Source organism: Rana temporaria, chromosome 1, assembly GCF_905171775.1.
Source record: "Rana temporaria chromosome 1, aRanTem1.1, whole genome shotgun sequence".
In the NCBI taxonomy this organism is placed as follows: domain Eukaryota; kingdom Metazoa; phylum Chordata; class Amphibia; order Anura; family Ranidae; genus Rana; species Rana temporaria.
This window is the reverse complement of record NC_053489.1, coordinates 568,464,021-568,484,198: the sequence shown is the minus strand read 5'-3', so window position 1 is coordinate 568,484,198 and position 20,178 is coordinate 568,464,021. Positions and strand designations below refer to the sequence as shown.

Below are 20,178 nucleotides of genomic sequence, written 5' to 3'. Positions count from 1 at the left end.
CTCTAGGGTGTAGATGGGATTTTTAAATGCTTCACAGAACCTAAAGACGTGGGTTAATTTAAACCCACAAAACACGTAGTGGAAAAAACATCCCCCTGATCACATTATCATGCAATACTTTGGGAAACACCGTGGGCCAAACATCAGCGGATCTTTAGATCCGCCAGATCTACCTGTTTTACGATCCGCCGGTGCAATTTAGCGAGGCTAGTGCATGATTCATAAAGCACTTACCTCGCAAATTGCACCGTCGGATCCTAACTCCCCCCGGCGGAATGCAAATTCCGCGGCTAGGGGGAGTGTACAATTTAAATCAGGCGTGTTCCCGCGCCGATTTAACTGTGCATGCGCCACCGGCGAAAAAGCCCAGTGCGCATGCTCCAAATGACGTCGCTAGGACGTCATTGTTTTCGGCGGCTAGGTAACTTACGGCTATCCGTATTCCCGACAGACTTACGCAAACGACGTAACAAATTTAAAACTTGGCGCGGGAACGTCGGCCATACTTAACATTAGCTACCCCTCATATTAGCAGGGGTAGCTATCCGCTGGAAAAAGCCGAACGCAAACGACGTTGAAAAAGAGCGACGGGCAGGCGTACGGACGTTCTCCTCATTTGCATATGCAAGGTTTAAAAAAAAGCGACGACACCTAGTGATCGGCGGGAGATTACAGCCTAAGATTCGACTGGTGTATGTCACTTACACCAGTCGGATCTAAGGGAGATCTATGCGGAACTGATTCTTATGAATCAGTCGCATAGCTCCGACCGTGGGATCTCACAGATCCGACCGTGGGATCTCACAGATCCGACCGTCAGCTCTCACAGATACGACGGCGGATCAGGAGATCCGCCGTTGTATCTCTTGATGAATCTGCCCCCTTGTTTATAAATGATAACTAGATGAACATGTGGTATATGGGAGGGAAGAACAATGGCCAACTGTAAAACAAATATTTCATGTAGGTTTACCAATAGGATTATTCAAGGCTATACTGTTGTGCATTTTATTGGATCAATATTTTCGAGGAGCATACATTTAAATGTATATTTTAACTGTGGTATAAATTGTATATATCTAAAGGCACCTGTAAAGTTCCATACTTATACGCTTTTCTATTATTTGGATAGAGCCTTGTAAAAAAAAAAAAAAAAAAAAATATGTCCTGCTCAATGGAGATGGGGCTGTTTGTCCTGCTCCAGTACTTTGGGTTGTACCTCAGACCTTGTTGGGTCCCATCATAAGCAAACACACACAGGGATTCCTTGCTGAAATCTTGACGTTTTGTTGGATGTTTATTATTTAAAATAAAAAATTTCAAAGCTACATCGTGCAGAAACTGATGCGTTTCGCACTACCTTCTTTATCGTAAGCTGTTTGTATAGGCGGCACCGCCTGTAAAACTTAATAGAGCCACTGCAAATGGCTTGCAGTTGCAGCATTTATTAGCCCTGTTATAAAACTTTTGCGTGGCAGAAAAAATAAAATAAAAATAATATATATATATATATATATAATATCTTCCAATATAGGCGCTAGTTCTAATGGGTATGGGAAAATTAGTGCAGAGAAATTTCCCCAATAGGACATGGATGGTAAAAAGAAAATTGACTGGGGTTGTAACCCTTCCTTACTCTTATTTGGCTTTAGTTCTACTTCTAGTAGAATGCTCAATGCATTTGCATCTGATTTCCAATAGGAAAATCCTCGAATATCTGCAGATTTATATAAACATTTATGATAAATACAGAATAACTGCCTTGTAATGTGAAATAAATCATGCTGCACTTCCAGCTTTTAATTTTGTTACCTGTTTTACACAGTTACATTAAAAGTGATGTTAAAAGTGAATTTTGTGGGAAAAGGACACTAAAAAGTAAGTAGCATCTAATTTATGTGGAGAATTAAGAAAAAGGCCAAAAAAACATATGCAGTATATTTGATGAGCAGTTCTCATGCACTATTCCTGGTTGGCACCGGCCCAATTAGGGCTAGGTGCCACGGACTGAGTGACATGCAGGACAGCCAGGAAGGGGTTAATCGAGCCTCACTCCCCCCCCCCCCCCTTTCTCTCAAGGGGGATGGAGGCTTACCATAGGGCAGCGAGAACCAATGGTGTAGGAGTAGGGGAGGGGGGAGTACTTGGAGGGGACAGAGGCTACAAAGCAGGGATGCTCCCCCCTCCCCACTTCCTCTTACCGTGCAGCGCCAGCAGAGCAGCTCCAAGCTGATCATGGCTGAGGATTTGATGGCTCTGATCCGGGAGAGGGCGCGGTCCGATGGCAGCTTCCTAGCCCGTGTTGCTGCCGATTTGGGGGTGCCGGGACCGCCCCCCTCGCCGTGCTCCGCTATCGCCGATCAGGTAAGGGGTCGGCTGGCCCCTCGCAGGGCCATCCGTCCGCCCGTTAGGCTTAGTCCTAGTCCCCCCAGGGTTTCACGGCGTCGGGGAGGCTCCACAGCAGCTGTGGCTGTGAGGGGGGGAAGAAGGGGCGGGGCCACCGCCCGAGCGCGCGTTGGCGCCGTAGCCCCGCCCCCTTCCTCTGTTGAAGCTCCACGAGGCGCTTCTTCACTCCCCTGCCGACCTGCATTAACTCCCTGGGTCTCTCCCTCCCTATTCTCTGAGGCCATGGGCAATACCAATGCCCCGAGTGGATCCAGCTCCTCAGCTAGTGAGGAGGCTGGCCTAGTAAGAGATCTAAGTGATGTAAGAGATGCTGCTGCTGCCCCCATGCCTTCTGGTGGTGTGGATGTTGTGCCCCCCCCTGGCCAGGCTGCTCACAGCGATCCCCTTGCATCCATATTTGTGGATGCAGGGGAGAATTTAATTAACCCTTCCTCTGCCCCCCAAATCATTCCCGCTGATGTCTGCCCCCGCACCGCTAGTCACAGGCGCAACCGCTCCCGCAGACGGGAGATGAGGTCCTACTCCAGATCCTCCTCCCGTAGTTCGGGGAGGTACTACAGATACGGCCGTAGCCGTCGCCATAGGTCCCCCAGGCGCCATAGTAGTTCCAGGCGCTCTATGTCCTCCCGCTGGGGGTCGCCATCCTCCTCTGCCAGCCGATCCAGGAGCCCCAACGGCTCGGAGGGCCGTCATAGATCCAGGCAGGGGTCCTCGAGGCGCTCTAGGCAGCCTTCTCGCGTGGGCATAATGTCCGGCGCGCCCGCATCCTCTGTTGCTCCCTTGGCTGTGCCCGTTCCAGTGGCTCCCTCTCCAGTAGCTGCGATGCTTCCGCCTGCTCCGGCGTCCGCCTCCGCGATGTCATCTGTGGTCTCTCCAGAGGTGCCTCCTCCTTCGTCTTCTGCCGTGGTTGGTGAGTTTGATTACGCAGGGGCCTGGGGTGCTGGGGGTGGGTCGCAGGTTTTGGTACCGGCCCTGAAGGCACTGTTGGCGCAGCTGGAGTCCGGTTCCCAGGGGGCGGTCTCGCCTCTTCCGAACAAGCGGGCTCCGTCTCCGCCAAGAGCCAGTGTGCATAAGGAGTCCTTTTTCTGCGGGATTAGCCCGTTGGGCTCGCATGTTAGCGATGACATTAAGCTAAAAATATGGGATAACAAGTACGTGGATATCTGGTCCCTGGTGTCGGCGGACCAGCACACTATTGACAAGGAGCGCAAGTTTTTTACGGACAGGTCAGTCGAGCGTAGGCCCCGCGTTGCTAGAACGATAGGTAACTGGCTTCAGGCTTTTGCGGTACTAGGTGGTATAATGGGAGAAAAACACCCTGAACGCTGTTCGGAGCTCTTCATCTATCTGGATTCGGTCTACAACGCGTATAAATCTCATGGCGGCAGCGCTTGGTGGAGATATGATGAGGAGTTCCGACGGCGTTTAGCGTTGCAGCCCGAGGTGGGATGGGGCTGTAAAGCGACGGATGTCTGGCTGCGACTCATGATGGCGCAAAGGCAGACTCCCTTTCTCGGGGGGGCCGCTGCTTCCTCAACAGGTCAACAGAGCGCAGCGGCCGCAAAAAGACCGGGAACTTGCTGGCTCTTCAACGAGGGCCACTGCAAGTTCTTTGGGTTATGCAAGTTTAAGCATGAATGCTCTTCTTGCGGTGGCGCCCATGGGGCAGTCCGCTGCCCCCGCGGCGCAAAACCGGTTCAGAGGGCCGCAGGGCCTGCTGAAGGGAAAGACGCCGGTGAGCGTGGACGAGATGTTGCCCTGGCTAGAGCGTTACCCCAATAGGTCAGCGGCGGAGCAGTTGCGCATAGGTTTCTTGTATGGTTTTCTTATCCCCTTTGTTCCTTCAGCTTCTCCTCAACTGGCTCACAATTTGCAATCGGCTGCACTCTATCCGGATGCCCTACGGGACAAGGTTAGTAAAGAAGTTAATTTGGGTCGCATTGAGGGTCCGTTCTTCATCCCCCCGTTTTCCAATTTGAGGATTTCCCCTTTGGGGGTTGTCCCCAAAAAGGACAGTGGTAAGTTTCGCCTGATTCACCATCTGTCTTATCCGAAGGGCTCATCGGTCAACGACGGTATCTCTAAGGAGGAGGCATCGGTTTCCTATGTGTCTTTTGACAGGGCGGTAATGTTGGTCCGACGGGCCGGTCGGGGTGCCCTTATGGCTAAGACGGATATCGAATCCGCCTTCAGGTTGTTGCCGGTGCACCCGGATTGCTACCATCTTCTGGGTTGCTGTGTGGATGGCCTGTTTTACTACGATACCTGTTTGCCGATGGGGTGCTCCATATCGTGCCACTATTTTGAAATGTTCAGTTCCTTTTTAGAATGGGTGGTCCGGTGTGACACTGGCTGTCGATCTATCATTCATTATTTGGATGATTTTCTGATCGTGGCCTCGGGTGGGTCTTTTCACTGTCAACACTTGTTGGATTCCTTTTGTGCCCTGATGAGCAGGTTTGGTGTTCCGCTTTCCGCTGAAAAGACGGAGGGTCCGACTACCAGTCTGTCCTTCCTGGGCATTGAAATTGATTCCCTTGAGATGGTTTTTCGGTTACCGGCGGGCAAGCTCGAGAAACTATTGGGCTTGATTGACGGTTTTTGCGAAGTTCGGAAGGTCACTCTGCGTCAGTTGCAGTCGCTCTTGGGTCTCTTGGTTTTCGCCTGTCGCATTATGCCGATGGGTCGGGTTTTTTCACGGCGGCTATCGCTGGCTACCAAGGGGGCCAAGAGGCCGGAACATCGGATACGACTAACTTCGTGCCTAAAGGCGGACCTTTTAGTCTGGCGTGAATTCTTGCGCCGCTAAAACGGTCGCACGTGTTTTTTGTCGGACGAGGTGGGCAGTCAGGAGTTGTCCCTTTTCACCGATGCAGCTGGATCGGTGGGTTACGGGGCAATTCTCGGGAACGATTGGAGCGCGGAAACTTGGCCACAAGAGTGGCAGGATAAGGGGTTATGTCGCAACCTGACTCTCCTTGAGCTTTTTCCCATTGTGGTGGCGGTCGAACTTTGGGGAGACAAGCTCAGGGACAGGAAGATTTGTTTTTGGACTGATAATAGCAGTGTGGTCCATTGCATTAATGGTTTGTCCTCCTCCTCCCTTCCGGTCCTTGCCCTACTCCGTCACCTGGTTCTCAGGTGCCTGGAGTTTAATATATGGTTTAGATCTCGTCACGTTCCTGGTGTCGACAATGTGATCGCTGATTTATTGTCTCGTTTCCGTTTCCAGGAGTTTCGCACGCTGTGCCCGGGGGCGGCTCAGGAGGGCCTGCCCTGCCCGCAGTTCCTTTGGACCCTGGCGTTGTAAATCTATTGCCGCTCATCGCCTCCTCTGTGTCTCCGGTCACCTGGGCCAATCATGGTAAGGCGTGGGAGGCCTGGTTGGGAGTGGCGGGTAGTAGGAACATAGCTTCCAGCGGGAGTGTCCGCTTTCAAGTCACGTTTGACTACCTATTGGGCTTAGAGCATTCCGGCTGTTCCGCTGCGGTGGCGCAACGCCGTCTGGGAGGTGTTGGTTTTCACCTGAAGTTGCATGGCTGGCAGGATTGCACAAAACATTTTGGCATTTTGCAGGCTTTAAAGGGTTGGCGTAAGGTGCATACCAAGAAGGACAGCAGGCGTCCGATTTCTTTTACTTTGTTAGACTCCTTGGTCGGGGTCACGGGGGGGGTTTGCTCTTCTCCATACGAGGGGCTTCTTTTTTCCGTGGCTTTTTGCCTGGCGTTTTTCGGCGCATTAAGGGTAAGTGAGCTGGTGCCGGCCTCTGCCAAGGGGTCGGGGGGTCTTTTCAGGGAGGATGTTTTACTGGCCAACGGGGTGGTTCAAGTCCGGATTAGAAAGTCCAAGACAGATCAGTTGAGCGAGGGTTGCTGGCTGCGCCTGGGGGCGGTGGGAGGTACCCTTTGTCCGGTTGCCATGGTGACAGAGTTCCTGAAGGTGAGTCCAGTTGGGGAAAAATTTCTAGTACATGCTTCTGGGGCCCCCCTTACGCGGTACCAGTTTAGTTCGGTGTTTAAGAGCTGTCTAGCGGCTGCGGGGGTTTCGGCTGCTGATTTTGGCACGCATTCATTTAGAATCGGTGCGGCTACGGAAGCAGCGAGGGCCGGGCTCTCGGTGGGTGAAATTCAGAGGATTGGTCGGTGGAAGTCGGGGTGCTATGCGGGTTATGTTCGCCCTGAATTGTTACTTTAATGTTTTCTCCTTCTTAGGTCCTCGCGCTCCAGTTGTGCACATTGTTGGGCACTCTTACATTCATCGTGCCGCGCAGAGGGCCATTTGCCGGCCGGGTGGTAGATCTCTGGGATTTCCGGTGGAGGTGCATTGGCGAGGTATTGGGGGTCTCCCTTGGTCCCGGATCCTTATGGAGGCTTTTCAGATTGCCGGTGCGTCTCGGACGCCGGTGGTGCTGGTGATTCATGCCGGTGGGAACGACATACGTACCCTACGGGTTCCGGAAATAATTGTGCTCATGCCCATGGATCTGGAGAGAATGGTTTTCCTTTTTTCAGAACTTTTGATTGTTTGGTCTGAGATCGTCCCTCGGGTCACTTGGCAGGAGGACAGGGATGCTGCTGGCATAGAGAGGGCCCGTAGGACCATAAATTCCCGCATGTCCCGTTATGTCAGGGCCAGGTCTGGGGTAGTTGTCCGACATAGACAGTTGGAAGGGGACAACAGACGGCTTATGAGCCAAGACGGTGTTCACCTTAACGACATCGGGCTGGATATATTTTTATCTGGCCTGCAGGATGGCATTGAGCAGGCCCTTTATATTCTGGGTGGGGGTCGGAGCTCAGTTTGAGGGGCTGAGCTCCTCCTGTGGCGGTACAGGAGAGTAATTATGGAAAGGAGGGGTGGAAGGCTTTTATGCCCGTCGGCTTAGGCCGGCGGCTGGCTGGTGCTTCCCCCCCTAGTAATCAACCATGTGAAGGTTAATAAAGGTTAACAAGTTACGTTATGTTTAACAAAATAAAGCTGTGGCCGACCCCCACGTCCATTCAAGGTTAAGAAGTTGTCTGTGTCGTCATTTAAGGTACGAGGGAGTGAGACGAACAAAGGGTTACGGGTTGGGGTGTTCAATTAGTCTGGTTGGCACCGGCCCAATTAGGGCTAGGTGCCACGGACTGAGTGACATGCAGGACAGCCAGGAAGGGGTTAATCGAGCCTCACTCCCCCCCCCCCCCCTTTCTCTCAAGGGGGATGGAGGCTTACCATAGGGCAGCGAGAACCAATGGTGTAGGAGTAGGGGAGGGGGGAGTACTTGGAGGGGACAGAGGCTACAAAGCAGGGATGCTCCCCCCTCCCCACTTCCTCTTACCGTGCAGCGCCAGCAGAGCAGCTCCCCGCCCTCCCGCCCCTTACTGTCTGGAATTGTCTGCAATTTTACTTACGTTTGTTCTTCAAAAAAAAAAAAAAAAATAATAAATAAATAATAATGATAAAAAAAAAATTATGAGATAAGCGGACGGACACGTTGGACTGTTTTGCTGTAATTTCATGTTTACGGGGATATGTCGTTGGCCTTGCAGGCCCTGTGTTATTTATTTGCATTTATGTGCGAGTGGTTATATTGTCTATTTAAGTCACAGCTGGCGGTACAGGAGAGTAATTATGGAAAGGAGGGGTGGAAGGCTTTTATGCCCGTCGGCTTAGGCCGGCGGCTGGCTGGTGCTTCCCCCCCTAGTAATCAACCATGTGAAGGTTAATAAAGGTTAACAAGTTACGTTATGTTTAACAAAATAAAGCTGTGGCCGACCCCCACGTCCATTCAAGGTTAAGAAGTTGTCTGTGTCGTCATTTAAGGTACGAGGGAGTGAGACGAACAAAGGGTTACGGGTTGGGGTGTTCAATTAGTCTTGAAAGACCCTGCAAGTACAGAATAATATCTGTTCACCTGTCAGAAATGCACTGTGATCCTAACTTTGTATTATGGGGTAACAAAACAGAACTTGTTTGTATACTAAATGGTGTCAACCCTGCCCAGTGGCATTTTGCTAAAGTACTGAACCTCCACCACTGTCCCCTATGGACCAATTTGTTTGCAGCTCAAGATAGGAACTGAGCATGCTAATTAGGCTTCTTGAGATAACACAGGGTGGCTTTAAATTTGTGACATGATCAACAGGTAGTTTTTTCACTCATTAAACAGATATAACAAAATACTTTCAATGGTATCTATAACAGACCAAAGGGAGCAGATAAATCATGTTCAATGTTAGGGTTTACAGACATTTTAAAGAAAATCGTTACTGAGAGAAACATGAAGATCTCTTATTCTGCAAGTGCTAGTTGACCGTCATGCTGACCCTTTGGCGCATGTATATGATGCCAAGAACCAACATTATGTTTAGATAGACTTCTGAGGTTTCTCTTACATTGTCTGCCTTTTCTTTGTTCCAGATCAGCGACTTAAAGCAATGGTTTCCAAACTGCAGCCTTGGGGCCGAATACGTCCCTTTGCTTGCCTGTATCTGGCCCTTGGGACACTATTCCTCCTACTGACACCAACAATGGGTGCATGATTTTTGGCACTTAAAGGGGTTGTAAAGGTTCGTTTTTTATTTTCTATTTAGAAAATAAATGCTAGTGCATTGTTGGTTCACTTCCAGACTTGACTACGCAAATTCCTTCTATCTAGGACTCCCCAAATACCAAATCACTCGTCTACAAGTCGTTCAAAATATGGCCGCTCGACTAGTGACCGGTAAAAAAACATGGGAATCAATCTCACCTTTGCCAAGAGCCCTTCATTGGTTGCCAGTAAAAGACAGAATCACTTTCAAGGCACTCTGCCTAACGCATAAGTGTATTCAAGGCAACGCCCCCCAATATCTATGCAAAAAAATAAAAGCCCATAACCCCAATCGCATTCTGCGATCCACCAATCAAAACCTCCTCCAGATACCCAAAGCCAGATACAAGTCCAAAGGAGATCGAAGATTTGCAGTCCAGGGACCTCGGCTGTGGAATGCACTACCAACCACCATCCGACTGGAGTCGGACCACTTGGCCTTCAGGAGAAAGATTAAAACCCATCTCTTCTGAGGTCAAGGGGTTCCTTACCCATGAAATGGATACAGCGCCCAGAGGCGATTCAGTTCGCATGTGTTGCGCTTTACAGGTTTCTCACTCACTCACTTACTTTTCCCTTCGATTTCCCTTCTAAATGTTTTTTTTCTTTGTTTTCTTTGTCTGAATTTCTCACTTCCTGTTTCTCCTTAGTAAGGTGTTCAGTAAGCTGTTCTAAATGACTTTCCACCGCTCGGATGATGGTGGAAAGCTTACTGAGGAGAAACAGGAAGTGAGAGATTCAAACAAAGAAAAAAAACATTTAGAAGGGAAATCGAAGGAAAGGGTAAGTGAACCAACAATGCACTAGCTTAAAGGAACCTATTTAGAAAATAAAAGACGACCCTTTACAACCCCTTTAAACCAACAATAAGACAATTATTCCCACTAATACCTATGATGGGCACCCTTCCACTCACTGAAACCATTGATGGGCCACTATTCCCCCCCCACTGACAACAGTGATGGGGCACTATTCCTCCCACTGACACCTATGATGGGATACCATTTCTTCCACTGACACCAATGACGGGGTATTAATCCTCCCACTAAAGATGTGGTGTTGCTCTATCGTGGGGGTAAGGCCCCATACCATATGTCACCCTCTATGCTTACCACCCTCAAAGCTTGGAGAGTGGGCTTGAGCTTCGAAACAGGGTAGTTCCTCGCAGTTTTCCCTACATACTCCCCTATGGATCAATCCAAATCTACCACATTTTTACTCTATCCCAGATCCTCATGCCTGGAGGAAATTCCATATAAGAGCATTATCACATATGTGGACCAAGGTAATATAATTGCTTTACCTACTATGCGCTCGAGATACACGGTCCTATTACTTCATATATTGGCCACCCCCATCCCTTCAGCAGCCATTTTCCTGATTCTTCGGTGTGCCTCACTAGGTCATCTCTTGAGGAGAATGTGCGGTGTGACTGTTCAGAAATTATATGTCGGTCCTCTACAGTCGCCTATGCTTTGTTACCCTCGAGATGTCGACTCTCTGAAATAAATGGCTAGTAGACATTCCGGACCTTGACAGGGGCGATTGGTTCGATATATGAGGCCTCTCGTTTAAGCAACACGTTTCTCTCAGAGATCGCCTTCAAAATATTGGGTAGCTGTATCAAAAAGCACCTACTGTATTCTCAAATTGCAATTGTTCTATTCTACAAGCATCAGTGATGGTGCCAAGATAGACTGAGAGAAACATGAAGATTGGCAGTGATGACCACTCATTCTGCAAGGGCAAGTTGTCTGGCTGTCATACTGACTTTTGTCTATAATCACTTTGCCTATATACTCCATCACAACTGTAAAAATGAAGGAGTCTGCTTTAGCGAGTTGCTTAAATGAGTTGCTTAAACGATGCGTAGCGCATCTCATATGCGCTACGCCGCCGTAAATCTGAGTGGCTCGTAGGGTATCCACAAAGAACTTGCTCCCATATGTGCGCCGGCGTAACGTAAATCTGCCGGCGCAAAGTAGGCTTGGAGTGGGCGTGTTGTATGCTAATCTAGTATGACCCCCACGTAATTGGCGCTTTTTTCGAACGGCGCATGCGCCGCCCGTGGACGTATGCCAGTGCGCATGCGCGAAATCACGTTGCAAATAGTCAATGCTTTCAACGTTAAAGTAAAATACGCAAAGCCCTATTCGCGAACGATTTACGCAAACAACGGAAAATTTGACGCTGTCCCGATGTCCATACTTAACATTGCGTACGCCTCATAGAGCCAGGGGTAACTTTACGCCGGAAAAAGCCTTACGTAAACGACGTAAAAGATGCGCCGGGCGAACGTACGTTTGAGGATCGGCGTATATAGTTAATTTGCATACTCAACGCGGAAATCAACGGAAGCGCCACCTAGCGGCCAGCGTAAATATGCACCTAAGATCCGACGGCGTACTAAGACGTATGTCAGTCGGATCTAGACCACATTCAGTCGTATCTTGTTTTGTGGATACAAAACAAAGATACGACGGCGCATCGATGGAACTTACGCGGCGTATCAATAGATACGCCGACGTAACTCTTTGTGTTTCTGGCCCTATATATCCTTGTATACAAATCAAGCTACGTTTTAGCTCTATTGGCCCCTAGCCATTTCTAAATCACCTGACAGCTTTTTAAAAACACACATTTTTTGTTTTTACACAACCAAACTTCAGGGTGGGCTCACAACACATACCTGTAAATGGGTCAAATAGCTGGTTGACTTCCAGGTCGGAGTAGGTGCTGGAACATCCAGGGCACTTAAATGAAGCTCTGTTGGTGGACTCCCTCTCATCTGACTCGATCTTGCGGCGAATGTGATCAAGTTTATATTTAATAACATCTACAAGCACCTTGTAGTTGATGTAGTAATAATTGTATTTGCAACTCTTGCCATTTGGTCCAGTCTGGACACGCATGTGAAGCTTGATGATTTTATCAGACCTCAGAGTTTGCAGGATGGTTCGAAGTTGCTTCTTTTCAAACTTGAGGAGCAGGCCAATGTCCTCTTCCTTGACACATGGGTATCTGATGAGCACATCCAGGGTCAGGGAGTACTCAAGACCATAGAACCCTCGGACCAGGTATTTGGCAAGTCTTTTCAGGGCAGCAGGCACTTCTGTCATGGTGTCTTGATCCCCCATTGTGAACAGACCAAGGCATGTATTTTCTGTAGGTGAAAAACACCAAAAACTATACCATGCAGTATGACTGAGGTTTTGTACTAGAGCAAGAAAGCTGAATAAACCCAATAAAAAGGGAATAAATAACATGTACAAGAATTACAAAAGCTATTGCAGCCAGAGAGAACAAGCAATATCAAAATATATGCAGTGATTTGAGTGTTCAGTTTAAATCATTGGCAGTGAATCATATCAATGAATTCCCTGAGGATTTCTTTTGTCAAAAGCCATGCTTGCAAACAGGTGTAAGAAGCTCAGGAGCATTAAAGATTTCAGCACTTTGCATCATTCAGCTCAGTCTGCAATACGTCAGTGCGAGATACATGGCTACCCATGTGACTGCAGACACAAAGACATTTACACAAATTAAGATAAAAACCTCTTCAATAGTGTCTCCTTTACTGTCACCATCATGTAGGTCAAGCTTTAAAGTGCATAGCACAAATGGTCTCTAATCTCTGTAACTTTCACAAGAATCAGGTAGGGCTTTCCATATGTAAAAGATTCATCAGAATATCTTGTTTTCACCCCATATACTTAGATTCAGGACAAGGTCTTTCGGTGCCCAGGGTGAAGATGGCAAACTGCGCCCCCCGTCACCTGCTGCCAGATGCAGCATGTCACTTGCCACCGTCACCTGCTGCCACGTGTCACTTACCAACGTCACCTGCTGCCAGATGCCACGTGTCACTTACCACCGTCACCTGCTGACAGATGCCACGTGCCACTTACCACCGTCACCTGCTGACGGATGCCACGTGCCACTTACCACCGTCACCTGCTGACGGATGCCACGTGCCACTTACCACTGTCACCTGCTTCTACGTGTCACTTCACACCATCACCTGATGCCACAAGTCACTTACCGTCACCTGCTTCTACGTGTCACTTCACACCGTCACCTGCTGACAGATGCCACGTGTCACCACCGTCACCTGCTGACAGATGCCACGTGTCACTTACTACCGTCACCTGCTGACAGATGCCACATGTCACCACCGTCACCTGCTGACAGATGCCACGTGTCACCACCGTCACCTGCTGACAGATGCCACGTGTCACTTACTACCGTCACCTGCTGCCAAATGCCACGTGTCACTACCGTCATCTGCTGCCAAATGCCACGTATCACTACCGTCACCTGCTGCCAAATGCCACGTGTCACTTACTACGGTCACCTGCTGTCAGATGCCACGTGTCACTTACTACCGTCACCTGCTGCCAGATGCCACGTGTCACTTACTACCGTCACCTGCTACCAGATGCCACGTGTCACTTACTACCGTCACCTGCTGCCAGATGCCACGTGTCACTTACTACCATCACCTGCTCTTAGGATTGCAATAAGCCAGTCCTCGGGATTACATGTCCCATGCTCCTTTTTGATTGTTTTTTCCCCCTGCCCAATAGGAAGGAGAGGGCGCCACTCCCCACTCCTGTCTACAGCAGCATGATATGGGGGGGGAAAGAAGATCCCGCAGCTCGGCTGTTCTCTCCACACAGAGACACAGCAGGTCTCCCCGTTGCTGACTGAATGAGGGAAGGGGCAGGAAACAGAGTCCTCTCCTGTACTCATCCACTGGTCATTATTGTCCCATGAACTGAAGCATGAGGCACTGACTTACAGGCTTCATCAGAAAAGTTTCCTACTCCCTTTTTAGAGATATGCACCATTTTAATATTTAAATAATGGGCATCTAACTCAAATCCAAAACCCATACTGGAGACCAATAAACTTGCACTTGAAAGCCGAACAGCACAAACAGACGGACACCAAAGTATTGTACAGACCTAAACTTTCCATACTACTTACAGTATACTCCTACAGATGGTCACCAAAGTATCCCCACAGACCTAAACTTTCCATACTACTGATACTCCTACATTGCTCTAAGTTATCCATTTTCAATCTGAGCTTTTCCAATTGTATCAGAAGGAGTATATACAGGTAATAAATACCAGAAATGTTGGGCCGGATTCAGATAGGTTAGCGGATCTTTAGATCCGCGTAACCTATCTGATTTACGATCCGCCGGCTGAAGTTTTTGAGGCAAGTGCTTAATTCAGAAAGCACTTACCTCAAAACTTGCGGCGGTGTTTCGTAAATCCCCCGGCGGAATTCAAATTCCGCGGCTAGGGGGCGTCTACAATTTAAATCAGGCGATCTAACAGCGCATGCGTCGCAAATTTTCCCAGCGTGCATTGCTTCAAATGACGTCGCTAGGACGTCATTGGTTTCGGTGTGAGCGTAACTTGCGTCCAGCTCTTTTCTAAACCGACTTACGCAAACGACGTAAAAATTCAAAACTCGGCGCGGGAACGACGGCCATACTTAACATAGGATACCCCTCACATAGCAGGGGTAACTATACGCTGGAAAAAGCCGAACGCAAGCGACGTAAAAAAAAAAAATCGACGGGCGGGCGTTCGTTTCTAAATCAGCGGAAATCCGCATTTGCATATTCGTCGCGTGTAAAAAACGAAACGCCACCTAGCGGCCGGCCTGGAATTGCAGCCTAAGATCCGACGGTGTAAGTCACTTACACCTGTGGGATCTTAGGGAGATCTATGCGGAACTGATTCTATGAATCAGGCGCATAGATCCGACCGACGGAACTCAGAGATATGACGGCGTGTCAGGAGATACACCGTCGTATCTCTATCTGAATCCGGGCCGTTGTATTTCCTAGATATCCAAGCTTATACCAGTTCTATATCATCCTGGTCTCCTGAGCATGCAGAGTTAGGTCTCAATTACACTAAATTAATTATTGACCATTTTGCTGGATATTCCAGCCAAGGTTGCACTTCTTCATAAGCCATGGCCTAGGACAGCAATACTGCCCCTGCATACCCTGTAAAGTTTGATTGGTGGCATTGTGTACTATGCACTTAACGGTTATCCATTCATTCTATACAACTTGGTTCTGATTCATTCTTTGTGAACTGTGAGCCAACTAGGGATGAACTCGGGCGTGTTCGCACACTCCACGTGCAGAGCCCGCCAGAAAGTCGTCGCGGCGCTGCGCTAATCACAGGCAGGGAAACATTTCCCGATCTCTGCAGCCGAGCATCAGGACACTGCCTGTGATTAGCGCAGCGCCGTGCCGACTTCCTGGCGGGCTCTGCACGTGGAGAGTGTGAACACGCCAGAGCTCATCCCTAGAGCCAACACTTCATGGTTCAGGGATCTCCAAACTGCGGCCCTCCAGCTGTTGCAGAACTACACATCCCAGGAGGCATTGCAAAACTCTGACATTCACAGACATGACTAGGCATGATGGGAATTGTAGTTCCTGAACAGCAGGAGGGCCAAAGTTTGGAGACCCTTGGTAGATTATCACACTTGGTTGCATGCAATGAATCACTATGCTTGTTGCACCAGGTAGATTCTTTTTTTTTTATGCAACTTGTAGCTCCTGAGTCTGTAGCTATAAAAACAAGTCAGCAGTGGTAGCTCTGTTATTTTTGTCTTCACATGTTAAAAACCCCCAATAAAATGATTCCCAGACCTTAAAGGAACCTTGTACTCAAAAAAAATACACAGACTGCCATTTCTGACTTCTGAACATGCTAGTTGCCCTGCTGTCATACTGATCCTCTGGCTTCAATAGTTTCTGTTATTCTATGTAGTATTGTTCACTTTAACGTATATCTGCCTGTATCCTTACAATTATCTCTCCCTCAACTAATGACACACTTGGATGTCTGTTAGTGTTCATATAGTTTGTATCTAGAAGTTGTTATCCACTTGGATCATTTTTATGAAGGATGGAAAACCCCTTACACAATAGACTTTATCTAAGTTAAAGGGGTTGTAAAGGTTCGTCTTTTATTTTCTAAATAGGTTCCTTTAATCTAGTGCATTGTTGGTTCACTTACCTTTTCCTTCTAAATGTTTTTTTTTTCTTTGTTTGAATTTCTCACTTCCTGCTTCTCCTCAGTAAGCTTTCCACCATCATCTGAGCGGTGGAAAGTCATTTAGAACAGCTTACTGAACACCTTACTGAGGAGAAACAGGAAGTGAGAAATTCAAACAAAGAAAAAAACATTTAGAAGGGAAATCGAATGAAAGGGTAAGTGAACCAACAATGCACTAACTTAAAGGGGTTGTAAAGACAAAAATATTTTGCTCTTAAATTAAAGTCTGACAGTAGCTGATAAAGTAAAAAGTAATGTTTTGCATTATAACTAATTTGATACCTGTTGAAATCGAGCGGTTTTATTCACCTCCAGCACTCCTGAATCATTATTCTCACTGACTTCCTGGTTTGCGGTGCGCATTCATTCTTGCTACCTCACGGCCTAATGGGAACTACAGTTCCCATTAGGCTTAGCCTCCATGCCTGTGAGGGATAAAAGAGCATCTTCATGCAGGGCTGTAGTCATAGGGAGGGGGTGAGCACATTCTGCTTTCCACCATGCAAAACGGCTCAGATGCTGGTGGAAAGCAAGAAGAGGAGAGACAGGAAATGGCATTTTCAAACCTGGATTACTGTATTTTGGAGGTCAAAAGGAAAAACGAGGTAAGTGATATTTAGGTGCTCTAGCTTACAGCAATCAATTGATCTAATAAAAAACTAACCTTTAGTGTTCCTTTAACCACTTAAAGACCTCAGGTGTTTTTCAGATTTGGTGTTTGCAAGACTAAAACATTTTTTTCTGCTAGAAAATTACTTAAAACCCCCAAACATTATATATTTTTTTTTCTAACACCCTAGAGAATAAAATGGCGGTCATTGCAATACTTTTTGTCACACCGTATTTGCGCAGCAGTCTTACAAGCGCACTTTTTTTGGAAAAAATTAACTTTTTTGAATTAAAAAATAAGACAACAATAAATTTGGCCCAATTTTTTTATATATTGTGAAAGATAATGTTACGCTGAGTAAAATGATACCCAACATGTCACGCTTTAAAATTGCGCCCGCTCGTGGCATGGCGTCAAACTTTTACCCTTAAAAATCTAGATAGGCGACGTTTAAAAAATTCTATAAGTTGCATTTTTTGAGCTACAGAGTAGCTCTAGGGCTATAATTATTGCTCTCGCTCTAACGATCGCGGCGATACCTCACTTGTGTGATTTGAACACCGTTTTCATATGCGGGCGCTACTCGCGTATGCGTTCGCTTCTGCGCGCGAGCTCGTCAGGACGGGGCGCTTTAAAAAAATTTTTTTTTTGTTTTCTTATTTAATTTTATTGATTTTATTATTTTTTACACTAAAATATAAAAAAAAAAATGATCACTTTTATTCCTATTACAAGGAATGTAAACATCCCTTGTAATAGAAAAAAGCATGACAGGTCCTCTTAAATATGAGATCTGGGGTCAAAAAGACCTCAGATCTCATATTTAGGCTTAAATGCAAAAAAAAAAAAAAAAAAAAAAAAAGGAAAATTTGTCATTTAAAAAAATGACAGAAAAAAAATTGTCTCTTTAAGAGGCTGGGCGGGACTGACGTTTTGACGTCACTTCCGCCCAGCAGAGCTATGAGGACGGGTGGGGGCCATCTTGCCCTCACTCAAGTCCTCACTCTCCAGGCGGCAGCATCGGATCTCCTTCGCCGCTACCGACGGCTCCGGTAAGCGGCGGAGGGCACGGAAAAGCGGCGGGAGGGGGGGGGGCCCCTCTCCCGCCACCGATAACGGCGATCTCGCGGCGAATCCGCCGCGGAGACCGCCGTTATCGTTTACACGGCCGCCAGCTGAAAACATGGATATCTCAGTTGTGGCAGCAGCTGCTGCCGTTACTGAGATATCCATGTTTAAAAAGAGGACGTATATATACAGTGGGGGGTCCGTAAGTGGTTAAAGTAACCTATTTGGAAAATAAAAAACGAACCTTTACAACCTCTTAATGGGCCCTTTCACACAAAAATAGGATTTTCTTCCGTCCGAAAAATCGGATCATTGCGGAGGCGGGTGATTACGGGTGTCAGCGGATAGTCATTCGCTGACACCCGCAATCACATAGGGACCAATGTATGTCCCGTTTTCATCCACAACGGATTTTATTACTAGTAATGGCGGCAATAGGCGACTCTCTGCCCGCCACCGCCCACATCACAGCCTGTCAAGTCCGGCTACTACTGGATGGGGTGCGGAGGAAGATCACTCCGCCAGGAAAGGCAAGGAGAAAAACAGGCAGGCGGGTGGCCGGGACCTGAGCCAAGGCAGAAGAACATGCCAGTGGAGCTGAATGAACATGCACCCGAAACTGAAGAAATATTCCCTCCGCTTCGACCAGCACATGATCATCAGAAAGGGGCACAGATAATGTAAAAAAATACCCCCCCCCCTCCCTAAGCTAGTAGGAGCGGCGGAGTGGAGGTGTGTAATTCAGATTTTTTTTTATTCTGCACTGAATGTCTTTGAAATTGCCCCAACCCCTGTTCAAATCCAATCAGGGGACAGACTTGGTCCGGGGACAGTGTCCTCAATCTGGGGACTGTCCCCTGAAACCGGGGATGTCTGGTCACTCTAATCTAAGTGCCCATAGACTCTTTTACCTGTTAATGGTCTGGACTAAGGATGAGCTCCGGCGTGTTCGTAAGGTCAATGTGCAGAGCCCGCCAGGAAGTCGGCACAGCGTTGCGTTAATCACAGGCAGTGAGACATTTCCCGAAACTCTGCAGCCGCACATTTGGGACAATGTCTCCCTGCCTGTGATTAGCGCAGCGCCGACTTCTTGGCGGGCTCTGCACATGGAGTGTTCGAACACGCCGGAGCTCATCCGCAGCGAAATTACTGGAATGAACATATGTGGCCATACTCTCTAATCTGCAGAATGTAGAGTTCTATTACAAATGTAATTACGGTTGCCATCTTATCCCTTAAAACCTAACACATATGAATTACACTTATTATGTAGCTGCTCTAGGTGGTGTTTAATATAATTCAGTATCTTATCTGCATCAATGTGCCACAGAGCTGGTGTCATTCATTCTGGTTTAAAGGGAATAGGAGACAATCCTAATTTATGTAATAATGCAGCCATCAGAATACATAACTGCCCAGTATTAAAAGCTAAGAACATTCATACCTGTAGGGAACGCCACACCTGTCACCATGCCACACCTATCATATTGTGGATGGCAGTATGACTACTAGTCAGGTGCAGTATGTAGGCTTGGAATAATGCAATGTAAAAGACCATAGCTTCTCAATTCAGCCAAAGTGAGCAAAATAGCGGCTGATTATGACCAGGATCTGGGTAGTGATCAATGTCAGATGTCAGGATGGATTGTGATAGTTGGTACTGAAGTTTGCACATTACTATATCTCTTGTGTGTAATTTATGTAGCCTGGGTAATAGATTGAAGTTTGGAGTGTGCCTTTCTGGGTAGAGAGCATATAAATCAGTAAAAAGCTTACCTCTAACACTGCTGACCGATGCAAGAGCAATGGGAACATGAATGTGTTCAGCTTCATCGCACAGGTTTACGTGATTAATGAGACCACACAAGGAAGATCATTAAAACCTTTTGATCAGCTGCAGCCTTTTTTGTGTGAAGCAAAACTACCAGGTTACAACATTCATTCCAAATATATCTTCAACACAATATACACATACATGTACAAACTGTTGTATTCAGGGGCTGGTTCACTTTTTTAATTGGAGTTCATACATTTGTGTGTTCATTATATGCAGAATAAGATACAGGAACCTTAAAAAACATAGTAAACTCCTATTGGTTGCTGGGTTAAAAAATCAAAATCATTGTTTTCACTTTTAGTACAACTAAAGGCAATTTTTTTTTTTTTTTAGTTTTGCATAGAAAGGGGAGGGATTAGAATATCTGTCAGTTTTTAATTCTGTCTGTGCCGCTGTTAGGGAGATCCACCCTTTCTATTTGTCCTGTAAAAGTAAAAGAACATTTTTGGGTTAACATCAGAACACAAATAGCGGGGAAATCTTCCAATGGGGATAATTCAGATGACCCTGGTGACACGTTGAGATTCCCTAATTTTGATGTATTTCTTCTCACTTCCTGTTTGGCTATGGGGAAGGAATTGAAGGG

The 20,178-nt window shown here is 47.3% G+C and overlaps 1 protein-coding gene across 1 annotated transcript in view; it reads right to left on the bottom strand.

Annotated features, from left to right (window-relative positions):
* The window catches only part of LOC120921979 (general transcription factor IIE subunit 1-like), a 43,335-nt gene extending 23,739 nt beyond the window's left edge, over positions 1-19,596 (bottom strand). The window contains exons 1-2 of the mRNA XM_040334503.1: positions 19,532-19,596; positions 11,670-12,143 (exon numbers count right to left, since the gene is read on the bottom strand). Coding sequence (XP_040190437.1) covers positions 11,670-12,117 — 448 coding nt within the window. The 5' untranslated portion in view covers positions 12,118-12,143; positions 19,532-19,596. The remainder of the gene's footprint in view (positions 1-11,669; positions 12,144-19,531) is intronic.
* Between the last annotated feature and the right edge of the window lie 582 nt (positions 19,597-20,178).